Source organism: Mesoplodon bidens (assembly GCF_964165515.1).
Source record: "Mesoplodon bidens genome assembly, chromosome: 18".
Taxonomy (NCBI): domain Eukaryota; kingdom Metazoa; phylum Chordata; class Mammalia; order Artiodactyla; family Ziphiidae; genus Mesoplodon; species Mesoplodon bidens.
This window is the reverse complement of record NC_138175.1, coordinates 44,300,308-44,314,913: the sequence shown is the minus strand read 5'-3', so window position 1 is coordinate 44,314,913 and position 14,606 is coordinate 44,300,308. Positions and strand designations below refer to the sequence as shown.

Below are 14,606 nucleotides of genomic sequence, written 5' to 3'. Positions count from 1 at the left end.
CTCTGCCCACACAGAGGCCTCTTCCAGCTTTGGCCTTCAGGAAGCTAACAGGAGAGGTGTGGTAGGTTGTCCTGCTTTCTGCCCACCCACCCCAGCTCATCCTAATACCCCCCCCAGTGGTATGACCCTTGCAAGGGCTCAGAATAAGAGGACAGGCCGACCTAAATCTACTCGGGTGCAGCTTTTCAAAGTAATGAACCAGACAGGGCTGCTGACATGGTATCTGCTGCAGTTCATTTTCAACAGAGATACAAAAATTATTAAATGTATATTTTAATAAAGCCAATAGTTATTTTACTTATAGGAGCTTTAAAAGTAAGATACAAAATGTAGAGTTCCAGTTTGGAAGCGTTGTAACTAGTCACACGAGCAATGCAGCCACGCCCGGCCACACAAAGGACACACACACTCACACATGCACACACATGCGCTGCGGCGAGACCCCTCTGCCGAGCGCAGCACCTGGAATTACCAGTATTCAGAGCAAGGTGGTGCTGAGAACACAGCACCTACAAGGAGACCACACAAACAGCTTCACACAGTCTCATAGCCCATGGAGATGCAATGACAAAATGTCTTCCTTACTTGAGAAAAACAGATTGGAAAGTGATAATTAGCAATGTTGATGTCACCTGCGCTGGAGCATCAAGGACTGACCTCTGTCCAGGATGAGGTCTTTGGGGAGGCACTATTAAAACAAGAGTACTTCAGTATAACAGAACTTGAAACACAGGGTACTGTAGACACATTACTGAGGAAATAGAAAACTATCTAACAAGTAAGACAGCCACGGACAACTTCAACAGAGATTAGTGCACACACTGTGACAGCTAACACAGACAAGAGCCACTCAGGGTTGGCGCAAAGCACGTGCCTGAAAAGTCTATGTACAAAATAGTTCTCTGTAAACATGGTGAGGTGACTGTTCAGAACCCACGGTGAAAGGATCATGAGTACAGGCAGCAATGGCATCCGCACACAGCACAAAAGACAACACCCGAGGCCTGGAAACAGCCTGGCAACACAGTACTAAAAATTCAGATGGCTGGGCTCAGGCACCCTAAGGGTCCTCTATAATTAGTGTGTATACGTACATATATATATTCTTTTTGGTATTTTTAAATATAAATTTACTTATATCCATAGAAAAATGAGAACATAACTGTGTTACTACAATCTTTGCTGGAAAAGCTTATATGGAGTTAGAAAGAATAAACCATTTATTAGTAGTTAACATATATTAAAATGGTTTAATGATTTAAGAAAATATAAAAAAAATATTAATACTGTCAAACTTTCATACCAGAAAATATTATGGATTTTTCTCAATTAGACTTCTTCAAAGATGAAATATGAAAAATTTAAATAAGTTTTATATAAAGAACTTCTGTAACCTCAATTAATATACAGTGGGGTATGCCTAGTCTATATAGATATATTTATTATTTCTCAATTTAAGCACCATTCAATTCTTCTGGATCCATTCTGGCTGGAAAAATATCCCTAAATCCACAGGATGGTATCTATTTAATAGCACGTTAACTGAAAATGAGGTTTTCTTTTTTTTAAAGAAAAAACTTTTAAATTACTTCCTATCTACATCCTAATTGGTTTGTCTTGAGCCAGCTCACAATATTACTGAAATTTCAAGTGTCTCTCTGCAGCCCCTGACCACACCTCCACGTTGGAGACTGTGTCGAAGCCTCCGGCCACGTGTGGAAGGACCTGAGGGCCGAAGGTGTAGCTTCACCTTGCACGCGGACAGCAACCAGCTGGCTCATGTCCACGCACCATAAGGGCTATGCCTCCAACATGTTGTATGATCCTGCTTTTGTAAATCCGGTAGAGGCTGCACCCCCTGGGTGCTGCTGTGGGGTGGCAAGGGGCTGTCCACCTACAGAAAACCCAGGTGATTGCTTCTGATCACAAATATTCTATACTTTGCCCAGTTCGTATAAGCTTAAATAAAGATAGTGTTGAACAAACCTCCAGCCACTCTATTTGTTATCTTAAAATATTCAATGCATTTTAGGCAGGAGATGTTTTAACTAAAAACCTATATGAAAAATAGCTATAAAATACAGTGATTGGTGTGTGGTCATCACTCAATGTGTTAAGGAGGGGGAAGGGGAGGGTTTCAGGTGAATGGTCAGTTTTGCTCTCAGCCTTCAGGCCTGAGGCCTTCCCAACACACACAGTGGGACTACAAACTTAAGAGAGCTGTGTTTCTCAAAGTGTGGCCTGTGGCCCACCTGCATCAGAATCACCAGAGGTGCTTATTAAACTCGAAGATCCCCCAGCATCTCCCTGAGGAGGGTCAGAAAACTCCATCTTCAGCTGGCCCTCCAGGCGTCTGATGCCTCCAAAGTTTTGAGAAGCCAGGCCTTAAAGGCTTGGAGTTGCCAACCACCCCCATCCCCAAGGATCCCTGCCTGGGACAAGGGTGCACTGGTCCTCTGGGGGGCTGGTGCCAGCTAATTAGCCCTGGGGTGGGGACACTGGCCCCAACAGCTCTGAGCAGGCAGGCAGGCTGGTCCTGGGTCAGTACTGGGGCAAGTAGGCCGGCCTGCGCTCAGCCTTCCCGGGGAAGGCCTTGAAGCCCTTGGGTGCTGCCTTGTGTGCTGGTGGGGGTGTGGGCTGCGGCGGGGTCTGCACGTAGGTGAAGGAGGCGGCGCTGCAGTCGCTGGTGGCGGCCCATACTGGGGACTGCAGCATCTGCATGGTGTCATTCCACTGGCTGCCAGGGCTGGCGACTGCATAGAGTGGTGCACTTGGGCCAGGCAGGGTGCTGGGCAGTGGGGAAGGGTGTTGCCAGGGGGCTTTGGGTGGCCACGTTTTGGTTTTGTTATCCTGAGAGACAGAAGAGGGTTCTTAGTGGCATTTCTGGCAATTGATCATCTTTTCCCACCTCCCCAGATCTCTGGTCCTTATACCCACTGAGGAAACAGGGTGAGAGCCCCAGCCCTCCCCACAGTTCTGGAGCAGCACGTCTAACAGAACTCGCAACATTTCAGACAGAAATGTTCTATGTCTGTGCCATCCAGTACAGTAGCTGCTCACTGCACATGGCCAGTGCAACTGAAGAACTCGATCTTTCTTTATATTTAAGTAATTTCAATTTAAGTAGCTACATGTGGCTAATGGCTGTCATATTAGACAGCACAGCCCCAGAGCTTCCTCTACATGTGGCTCTGAGTCAGCTGAGATGGCTAATCATTTAGACAAAAATCACAGGAAGAAAGTTGTTCACCATAAAGAACCTCTCATTGAACCACAAAGAACCCCTCGGTGCTTTGAGGCCCTCTTAAAAGTTAAGCTTTGGAACCTTACTCATGGTCTGTACCCATAAAGCCAGCCCTCTGTGGAGAGAGCAGGGCCCACAATACCTGGTTCACGTCCTCCACTGTGGTAAGAAGAGGCGGTGAGGGCAGCGTGCTGGTCTCCTGCTCTCCACTGCTGTGCTTCCTGAAAGCAGCAAGAGGTCAGTGCAGTGGTCACCTGGCTTCCCGTCCAGCTTCTCTCCAGAGGACACCCTAGCCACTTGGCTCAGGTGTCTTCAGGCACTGGTTCTAGGTGAGGAGGCCTTGGGTCCACTACATGCAGGGGACTAAGGTGGGTCACCATGGAGTGGTGCACTCAGCAGGCCGTCATAGGGCTGGGCTGGGGCAGAGGTGGCAGGCATGAAGACTGGCACTGGCTGTTTCAGCTGCTGAGTCCACCAGCTCCAGCCTTTTGTTAATTTATTCAACACATACAGACTGATTGTTTACCATGCACTGGGGATAGGTGACAAAAACAAAACAAAAGGCTATTAATTTTACTACTAACATGAAAAAATTCCTGTTATTATGTTGAACGCAAGGCAGGCATAGCAGGCACAGAGCCAAGTAAACCAGTCTATCAGCGCTCCTACGTGCAGACAGCAGCCTCTGCAGAGGTGGTGCTACAACTGCCTTTCTAGACGTCTAGTCAGCCTCTCTAATTTCCTGTGCCTAAAACAGAAGTCTTCAGATCTTTCCAAGGCTCAGTCCTGCTCTTCCTACAGTCCTCCGTGTCTCAGTCCATGGCACCCTCTTTCACATAGATGCTCAGGCCAAAAACTTGCGTCTCACCCTTGATTCTTCTCTCTCTCACATACCCCACTGACAATTTCTCACCAGTTGCTCCATCATTTTGTTCAGCTTTCTGCTCATCAGAGGCCTCCCTGACTGCCATTCAGAACACAGAAAATCCACCTTTCCCCTCATTCTCTGCCCTCATACCCTACTTTATTTTTCTTCATAGCACCTAATCCAAACTGACATATTTGGGATTTTTTTATCGGCCTTCCTTCAACAGAATATCAGTTTCATGAGGAAGGGGACTTTGATTTGTTTGCTGCTGTATCACCAGTGCCTGGTACATGATGGGTGCTACTGAATAAATGAAGGTGTCCCTCCCCCGCCCAAATTCAAATGCTAAAGCCCTAACTTCCAGTACCTCAGAATGTGACTGTATTTAGAGATAAGTTGTTTAAACAACTAATTAAGTTAAAATGAAGTCATTAGGGTGAGCTCCAACCCAATATGACTGGCGTCCTTATAATAAGAGAAGATTAGGACACAGACGGCACAGAGGGAAGACCATGTGAAGATACAGGGTAAAGACGGCCATCTGCAAGCAAAGGAGAGAGGCCTCAGAAGAAATGAACCCTGCTGACACCTTGATCTCAAGACTTCTAGCCTCCAGAACTACGAGAAAATAAATTCTTGTCGTTAAGTCCCCAGTCTGTGGTTCTTTGATATGGTTGCCCTAGCAAACAAATAGAGCGTTTGTAAGAATTAAGTGAGAAACTGTACATGAACGCTTAACCCAGGGCCTGGCACAAAGAATGCACCCTAGCTTGTATCAGCAATCACTGTCATCACCACCGTAACTGCTCTGTGCATCCTACCCTGTGTGACTCAGGTACCCTTCCGTCTTTATCTACCTGCTCCCCATTGCTTATCCAATGAAGCCTGACCCCGTGACACGAGGGCCATGCTACGTGGCCTCCCTGTCCCCTCCACAGCATGGCTTCTGATGCCCTGGCGACCGTGCATGCTCTCTATTCCTGCCCATGTCCTTTAGAACGCCACCTCTGGGCCTCTGCTTCCTCACACCCACAACAGTCTCTGCATTTCTTTCTAAACAAATTCTTCTCTTATTTCAGGGCCCATTTTAATTTTTGTGACTACTTTTGAAAACTTCAGATCTGAATATACTATGTAACTATTTTTTTCAACTTTGAAATACCATTCGGGGGTCATTTTATCCAGTTCCACCTTTGACAAAGAAATAGAGGGTCAGAGAGGGCCAGGCCCATGTTTGGATTTGCAAAGCCTGTTGGAGAGCCCTAGGTTAGAACTTGGTTGTCCTGGTCCTGCTCCTCCCACGGAAAGGGCTGCCTCCCATAAGGCACAGACCAGCATCAGCAGACCGTGTTCTCCACAATACTCCCTGCCTGTCATACTGGTATTGTGGGCTACCACTTGCATGAGGCTGTTCTACCAGCAAAGACTCAACCCAACTTTAAGTCACCACACAAGCTTCAGCAAGACAGTACTGGAAGAGGCCCTCTGCCCCTTTCACACACGGCTGACTGGGAGTGATGGGGCTACTGAACTTTGTAAGAGGAATAGCTGTGGTTCACATTTACAGACCCCTCTGTCCTTTGGTTTAAAATTTCCTTCATACCTTCTCTGCTTGACAGCAGCAACGAGGTCAGGCCCTGAAAACATGGAGAACAAGCTGTCCCCGTTGGCGGAGGACGTCTCGTCACTCGAGCTGGCCGAGTCTCCCTGAGCACCCGACCAGCCGCTGTGCAGGCCATCCCTGAAAGCCAAAGAGAGAAGCTGGTTCTGGGCCTCCTGAAGCCAGCCTGGACACCGGCTGGACAGCCCGAGGCCAGCCCTCACCCCTGCCCCAGCCCGAAAACAACAGTCTTTTCCCTGCACTCATCTCACAACCCAAGAGTGGTCTCTTGTCTCTCTCTTTCCTCTAAAAACTCCTCAGAAGCCTGTGGTTTATAGATGAAATTCATTTTAGACCAAACAAAAAGCTGAGATGGTCTTTAGCTGTGCAGAGTTATTAACCAGGTAGCAACAAGAGATGTAAAAAAAATCAGTCCTCAGATGTCTTTATGATGAAAATCCACAGTTCTCTCAAACACTGAACTGAAAACCTTTGGTTTTTGTAGGCTACAAGGATCACATTCCATAAATGATACAGGTTTCATAGCCATGCTCATTTCAGCTAAAGACCGTGTTAAACATGCAATTACTTCACAAACACCACCAAATAAGATCCTTGTCTAGAGCAGAAGAGCCTGTCTCAAAAATCACCGATTTATACCAATGGTGTGTTCACAGGGACACAACATGCCACTTGTCATCCTACAGTCAGTCACCAAACTCTGACCCCCCGAGAATTTGACCATGTGCCACTCTCTCACGTGGGGGCCTAGAAATGAACTGCCTGATAAGGGTGCACAAAGGCCCCATGGGGAACACCCAGGTCCCAAACTCAGCTTCCCTCCCACATCCAGCACTCACCCTTCTGCAAAGAACTCTGGGAAAGGCCAGGTCCGATGGGCATCATCCATGGGTGGCCAATGGCCCCGGGGGTTGCCGGGGCGGCGACCGTGTTGGACTTGCCGCTTCTGCTGCATTGCTTGGCTCACTCCTGCCACATAGCGTGCAAACTCGGGGTCTGAACCCACTGCGTTAAGACAAAGGGATAAACAAGATTTGGGGCCAAAGTGGCCTCTTGTTTTCTTCCCTACCTTCTGAGGATGTCTTGGTGACACACACAGTGAAAAGTGGTGAGGGGCTACCAGGCTTGTGACCCAGAGAGGGCTGCAGGATTTGCCCTGCAGCCTGCTGCGGTGAGATGGGGATTTCAGTACATGGGTCTGAAGATGGGGTATGGTGTGTGCATAGGGACTGTCAGGAAGGGGTATGCCTAGGACTGGGGCAGGCTGAATGTGCACTAAGACAAAATAAAGAGAGAACAGAAAGGTTTGCTTTAGCCATGACTAAATTTTAAAGACAAATGCTAGTTACTTTAAAACTTCCCAGGGACTTCCCTGGCAGTCCAGTGGTTAAGACTTCGCCTTCCAATGCAGGGGGTGCGGGTTCAATCCCTGGTCAGGGAGCTAAGATCCCACATGCCTTGGGGCCAAAAAAACCAAAACATAAAACAGAAGCAATATTGTAACAAATACAATAAAGACTTTAAAAATGGTCCACATCAAAAAGAAAAACAAAAAAAACCCAAAAAACTTTCCAGTGTGTGGTGCTACATACTTAACAACTAAGAAAATCAGATGATGACTTCAGCCAAGAAATAACCTGAAGGTTATAAAAGGATCAGGGTCAGATAGAGAATATCTGCCCTTCCCCCTTGGGCTCAACTCTGATCCAATATTTTCCTGGATATTGAAGGCAGATCTGCTAATTCAGTTTGAAGATAATGAGTGGTAACAAATAAGATAAAATTTAAAAATGCATTAAGAGGTAGATGGAAACGTACTGGGCAGAACTGAGTAAGGATGTGCAGGGCAGTACGAGTAGGAGGAAAAACAGCATAGGAGAAGTTCAGAGAAAGTCAAACAAAAAGATATGGTAGGAAAACATCTATAGGTCACAAACTGAATATGACTCAGCAGCGTATACTTTTTAGCTTCAAGTTGGGAAAGACACTAGGGCTCAATCCCACTCTTAGCTTTTTCTCTCAGGGAGCTGCCAGGTGTGCACGGCACAAAGATGCCCACACCGGGTAGAGCAGGGGCTCTGTGTGCCTGTCCAGAGGGGGCACTCCGTTCTAGCTGCCCCTGCCTGAGAGGGTGCCTTCTGCAATTCATCCATCCAGATTGCCCTTTCTTAATTTGTAAAAAGGGCTCCGTAGACCTTATGCCCTTGGGGTGGCATCTGCAGGAAGCTACATTAAGAACTTGAAGATCAGAAAGGAACATCCAGAAGGAAAAGCTAGTAGGATTCCTAGGCTAAAGACATAAAGGCTGTTCAGGCCTCAATAGAGATCAAAGATGATAAAATTCTGCCAAACACCATTTATACTCTGGATTTAATTATAGGACTGTCAAAAAATGTACACCGTTTATCAGTAATTAAAAAAATGTGCCACACCCACCCAGCTGGTGGCAGGCAGGTGGGCTTGCTCTTCCATAGCAGGGTGGAACTGTTTGCCCTTCCCCACATCCCCAGGGGTTCCCCACATTCACCCACCCAAGGAGAGCAAGAACAAGACAGCATGAGCAGCAGTATGAGGAATTTTGAGAAGACATACAAAAACATTTCTTTCCTTTAATAGTTAATGCTGGGTTCATTTAGTAGGGAATCTCCTCTTCTGGTGGTTATTTATATAAATATGTGCTATATTTACTTACAGTATTTCACAGCCCTTGTGAGTGAAATATATTTTCCACTTCCATGTACCATTTGCTAAATTAAGAGGAAAAATGTAATCGATTTCTATCTATTTACCTTGCATCTACCCACCTTACCAGATTCACTTACTAATTCTGGAAATTTTTTATTGAGGAGTCTTCTTTTTTTAAATTCTATTTCCAGCAAAGAGATGTGCTTTTTTTTTTTTTTTTTTTTTTTTGCGGTATGTGGGCCTCTCACTGCTGTGGCCTCTCCCGTTGCGGAGCACAGGCTCAGGACGCGCAGGCTCAACGGCCATGGCTCACGGGCCCAGCCGCTCTGCGGCATGTGGGATCTTCCCGGACCGGGGCACGAACCTGTGTCCCCTGCATCGGCAGGCGGACTCTCAACCACTGCGCCACCAGGGAAGCCCAAGAGATGTGCTTTTTAATCTATTCTTTTCTGAAGCTTATACCACTTATCTCCTTTGTTTTTGTCTTGCTATATTTGCCAGAAAGTTCAAGACAAATTTACATGCTATTGGTAGTAGCAATTGCCACCCTGTCTGGGTCTTGATTTTAACTGGAATGCTTTTGTTTCACTCTACAAAGTAGTACTTGCTACTGGTTTTTGGTAGATAAGTCTTTCATATTCAAGACATTTTCTTCTATTTGTTTTACTTCGAGGGGTTTACTTAAGAATTGCTGGCGTCTTTTACCAAATGTCTTTACAGCATCTATTGCTGTATGAGTTTTTCTCATATTGGTTGAAATGACAGATTACTGTACAGGAGCAGGGTTCCTTATACTGACCTACCTTACACTGCCGAAGTAAACCAGATATAACTCCTTTGATACACTGCTAGATTTTCTTGCATCTATCTACACTCATAAAAAGTTTTTATGGTAAAATCATGTTGGCTTCATAACTCCCTTTCCAATCTCTTCTCCCGGAACAGAACCAGGCAGGTTTTCCACTTCTTGGTGCAATTTTGGTAATGTATGCTTTGTTAGGAAAAAATCCATTTTCCATTCAGTTTTCATATATGTTGTCATCACGTCATATGTGGTAATGTCTTAAAGCTCTTTTAATCTCTCCTATACCTGTAGTTTTGTCTCCTTTCTCTTTCCTAATCTTGCTTCTCTTTGCTCTCCATTAATCAGCATTATAATAAATTGGTTTCTCTATTTTATTGGTCTTCTAAAGATCCTTCTTTTAGATTTATTTACAATGTCTATTATATTTTTCTTTTAAATTTAATTAGCTTTGGCGTTTATCCTTTTTTTTTAATTGAAATATAGTTGATTTACAATATTATGTTAGTTTCAGGTGTACAACTTTTATCCTTAATTAATTCCTCCTCCTAGTTTATTTTTGTTTTGTTTCTAAATTCTTTTTCTAATTTCCTAAGACAACTCTGGTGAATCTTCACACTGTCTAGGCCAGGAAAAGCTATATTCTATGAAGGCAGGAGGGTGCCTTACTACCTTTCACTGGTTCTGGAGTTTAGGCAAAAACGAATCACATAACAGGTTATGTAACCAGGAAAAAAGCAGCCCACGAAAGGCCAGCCATTTTACCTCCCATGAATGGGAGGGCCCAGATTGGAGCCCTCTTGAACTATGGGACTTTCAGCCATTCAACTTCTTTTAGCCTCAATTCTGCCCTCTATAAAGTGAGAAAATTAGTTCTACTTACCTTATCAGACTCATTCTAACCACTGCTTCCTACCTTTGCTGGAACTGCCCAATACTTGCCATCAGACAGTGAGAAATGGTCTTTAAAGGGGGATTAAGTCACTGCCTCATATAAGTAAGGATGTGGTAGATGGGCCCTATGAAGTCTTTGGTGATAATATTTAAGTTAAAACCCCAAGGTGGGGAGGTGGGGGCTCACATACCTGCAGGATCAAAAGGCAGAATCTCTCCCAACATCCCAAAGACTCCATCGCTTTGGTCACGGTTTGGCCAGGTGTTATTTCTAGGTCCCTGTGGCTTCTGTCCCAAAACCTCCGACATCATGTTATCCATATAACTGCTCACCAGACCCAAGCTGTACAAGTCAGAACTGAGATCAGATATGCCAGGCCACTGGCCAAGGGGAGACAGACTGGCTCCAATGGGTTGTGTTGGCTGCTGGGATGAGCCGTGTACCCATTTCCCAGGAGCCCGATGCTGGGGCAGGGGCTGCTGCGGTCCAACGGGTTGGAGCAGGTGTTGGTAGTACTGGACCTGGGGTTGTTGTTGCTTTGGGGACTGCTGCTGAGGTGCCAGGCCCGGCTGGGGTGTCAGAGGTGTGTGTGCCCTAGCCTGGGGAGGCCGCGGTGGAGGGGGCACTGGCAGTGACGGCTGCTGTGGCTGCATAGCTCCTGCCTTCTGCTCAGTCACCATGGCTATGGCAGCAGAATTACGTCTTGTCACCAGTGGGGAGCCCTGATGTGACTGGCCCATGTTAAAGCCCGAGAGAAAATCTATCACCTCCTGCATTTCCTGATCGGTTGGTAGGTTCATACCCTTCTCGTCCTTGCCATCATCCCCTTGCAGGAAGTTGTCATGCCTCTCCATGAGAAAACCATTGGCCATCTGATTACTGGAATTCTGAGCTGACTGTGAAGGGTCTGCAGTCCTAGGGAAATTACCAATGTTCAAAATGCTTTGTAATCTTGAATCAGTATTACTGGGCATTTTGGCCTTCTCTTCTGAACCCCCAGATATGAAGATATTTTTGGAAGGGGTATTTGGAATGGAATAATTCGTGCTGCTGCTAGAGCTGGTACATGAAGCTTTCTTGGTGAACCGGGATGTCAGTTTGGAGAAGGTCTTCTGCAGGCCACCTGAAGATTTGTTTCCATTCCCAGAAGGCAAGTCAGCCTGATTTCCAAAATCACAGATCTCCCTTTGAAGCTGGATTTGTATGCAGGGTAAAGCTTGTTCCCTATTTAAAGAGAAATGCATTAAAAAAAGGACAAATATACAAATTGGACAATGAAATGGATCTCTTTGGTATTTAAGAAAGACTTTAAGAATAAAAAGACCTCTTTGTTTGGTATCATTTATTTTATAGATAAATAAACACCCAAGAGTTTTAAGAGTACATAATTTAAGCACTTACTATCTATATTTATTATAAAAAATCTACCATGTCTAACGCAGGGCTGTGAAAACTACATTAGATTCCTGGCCTGAGGATTTTGAGTGAAACCCTCTGACCGCAACACAGGAGAGCAAAACACGGCTAGAGTGGGATACGCAACTGGCAGAGGCCAGCTCTGTGCCTGGATGATGGGGACTGGGAGCCTGGCAGATCCAGCAGAGGGTCAACGGACAAATGCACACAGCAGAGAGGGGTGAGTGGGCAGGACCCAGGGACACTATGCAGCACTGTTGTCCTTGGAAGTAATTCACAGACAGTGCCAAGAACAGATGGTTGTTACTTCCGAAGTCTTCCAAGGACTTTTTTCCAGTACTGAAAGAAAGCCATAGAGATAGAAAGGGCATGGGTAGGAGCTGGGCAGGTCATGGCTGGTGTGACCCTGGATAAGTCACCTCACTGTTCTGGGCTCATGAATGAAGACAAGGGGAGGGCCCACGGCTAGATGTTTAAGGTCTCTACTGGTTCTAAAGTTAATTCACAAAGAGATAACCTTGCACCTGTTAGCTACTTTCAGGTATGAATAAATGTCATGCAAGATATAAGTAAATTTTCTAAATATTTTTCTGCTCTTAGTTCATAAGGAGAATGTGAGTTGGGTTAAAATCCTCTTGATGTACTTAACTCTGAAGTGGTGAAACAAATGAAGGCAAAAATGTTAACACTGGGGAATCTGGGTAAAGGGCAATTCTTTGTACTATTCTTGCAACTTTTCTGTAAGTTTGAAATTATTCCAAAAAATAGTTGCCGAATAGTTCCCTTTCTTGCCTTATTTACTAACACACTATCAGTGACGTACTCTCACATGACCCTGTAAGTGGTCACACTGTCCCTAGGTGTGGACCTGAACGTGAACCAATTCAAATGCTGGGTGGGGACACTAACCTCCCTGCCCTCCAGCGGGTGAGGTCCAGCACAGCCGTGTAGAGCACATCCACCAGACCCAGGGTCTTCTCCGGATCGAGGCTTCTCTGCAGCAGGGACATGGTAGCGGGGTCTTCTTTCAGGCACCTAGGCATGAAACGGGCTGCGTGAGTCTGGGCTGCACTTGTTCGCAAAGGGGTTTCAAGCAGGCCTTATACAAAAGGCCACAGCTTTTGGCACCAAATAAAAATTTGGTAATTGTAAGAACACTGAGAGGATGACAGGGCTAACACCTGTGCTTGTTGCTCCACAAAAGGAGGAGGAAGCAATAGGGCTTGGGGTCTCCATAGATTTCTAACTGTCTAGAGTCTGTTTAGTAGGAAGAGAAGAGCTCGGTGGAGGGTTTGCCTTCCAAGGGCCCTAATGCCCTCTCACTGTCCAACATCGGCTTCGGCCCTTATTTTCCTCTCTACCCTGCTGGAGATTCTGTGCTCTGGCACAGTATGTAGTCCTTTACAAACTTCTTACATAACGTCCCACCCTTCCCTCCCGCTACAGCACTTCACACCTGTACCTAAGAAACCAAGGGTCAGTGGAGGGAAAAAACCTGTCTGCCAGCCTGGCAAACTTCAGATGAACAATAAACATGGTTTTCCCGTAAATTAATTCTTTCCCTTTCCAGGATGACTGTTTTACCTTCCCCCTCCTCAAAGCTCTGCTATCCCTACCATCTCCCATTCTTTGCTATCTCAACTCTCACTTAGTTACGGAAACACATAAGCAGATGAGATCTATTTCAACCGCCCTCGCCACTACTCCCACCGCTTCACCAGTGTCTGTGCCCACACACCCTGCCTGCCCTGCTGTCAGAGCACAGGACCTGCTCTTGCCACGGGCTGACCCTCCGCCTGAGCACAACATGCGCCGTACAGCCTTGCTTTTCTCCCAAGGACCTCCCTCGAGTAATCACCCCGTTTCTCCCCTGTGATATTCCCTTTGGCAAACAAACCAGCATTGCCAACCACCTGCTCTTAGCCCCAACATCCACTCCAGATACTGCCCCACTTCTCTGCTGCCCATTTTTTTTTTTTTTTTTTGCGATACACGGGCCTCTCACCGTTGTGGCCTCCCCCGTTGCGGAACACAGGCTCCGGACGCGCAGGCTCAGCAGCCATGGCTCACGGGCCGAGCCTCTCCGCAGCGTGTGGGATCCTCCCGGACCGGGGCACGAACCCGTGTCCCCTGCATCGGCAGGCGGACTCCCAACCACTGCGCCACCAGGGAAGCCCCTCTGCTCCCCATTTTAACAAAATCACAGTCTCCTCCTCTTCCTTACCTCCTATTCTCCTTTCATCACACTCTGACCGGGTGTTCATCCCTATAACTCCACTAAAATAGCTTTTACCAGACAACTCAGATCTTGCCAATGTCAAGGGTCAGTTACCTGTCTCCACTTTACTCAGTCTCTCAGCAACATCATGCAATGTCTCCTTCCTCCTGGATCACTGTCTTCTGCAGCCCTGGAGACCCCAACCTTGCTCCGTTTTCCTCCTACCTGGCTGGCAGTTCCTTCTTGGTCTCGTCCTCCTCCTCCTTCCCCTCCCTCCGCATCGTGGCACGTTCCAGGCTTCGTCCCTTCTTCTTAGAGGACTGCACGTGGTCCTGTGGTTTTATAGACCATCCCTACAATAAAGACTCTCAAGTTGTCTTCGCCAGTCTAGACCTTTCTCCTGATCGCCACCCTCACATATCTAAATGCACCTTTGACAGCTCTCCCTGCACACCTACCAGGCAGCTCAAAGGGAGCCTGCTCAGTACAACTCTTGATCCCTCTCCTCCCGCCAAAACCACTCTGAACCCTATGACTTCCTCAGTAAGTATGCAGCACAGCTGTCTACCTAAGAGTCACTGCTGGTTTTCCCCACTTCCTACATCCAGTCCATCAGCAGGTCCTGCCGGCTCTTCCATAACACAGTCCGAATCCAGGCGCTTCCCCCGCCTCTCTCGCTGCTGCTCTACTCCAAGACACCACCAGCGCCTGCGTCTCAGGACCAGCCTCCCATCTGGTCTCCTTTTCTCCAGTCCTGTCCCTCCACGGCCCACCCTCCACGTAACAACAGAGCCTCCTGTAGCACAAATCAGAATACACCACTCCCCTGTGCAAAACCCGCCCGTGGCATCCTATCA

At 46.8% G+C, this 14,606-nt stretch overlaps 1 protein-coding gene across 2 annotated transcripts in view; it reads right to left on the bottom strand.

Annotated features, from left to right (window-relative positions):
* Positions 1–255: 255 nt before the first annotated feature.
* The window catches only part of GARRE1 (granule associated Rac and RHOG effector 1), an 81,368-nt gene continuing 67,017 nt past the window's right edge, over positions 256–14,606 (bottom strand). For both annotated transcript variants that reach the window (XM_081217039.1, XM_081217038.1), the window contains 6 exons: positions 12,441–12,566; positions 10,306–11,339; positions 6,573–6,738; positions 5,716–5,853; positions 3,387–3,465; positions 256–2,850 (listed from right to left, as the gene is read on the bottom strand). In XM_081217039.1, coding sequence (XP_081073165.1) covers positions 2,542–2,850; positions 3,387–3,465; positions 5,716–5,853; positions 6,573–6,738; positions 10,306–11,339; positions 12,441–12,566 — 1,852 coding nt within the window. In that variant the 3' untranslated portion in view covers positions 256–2,541. The remainder of the gene's footprint in view (positions 2,851–3,386; positions 3,466–5,715; positions 5,854–6,572; positions 6,739–10,305; positions 11,340–12,440; positions 12,567–14,606) is intronic.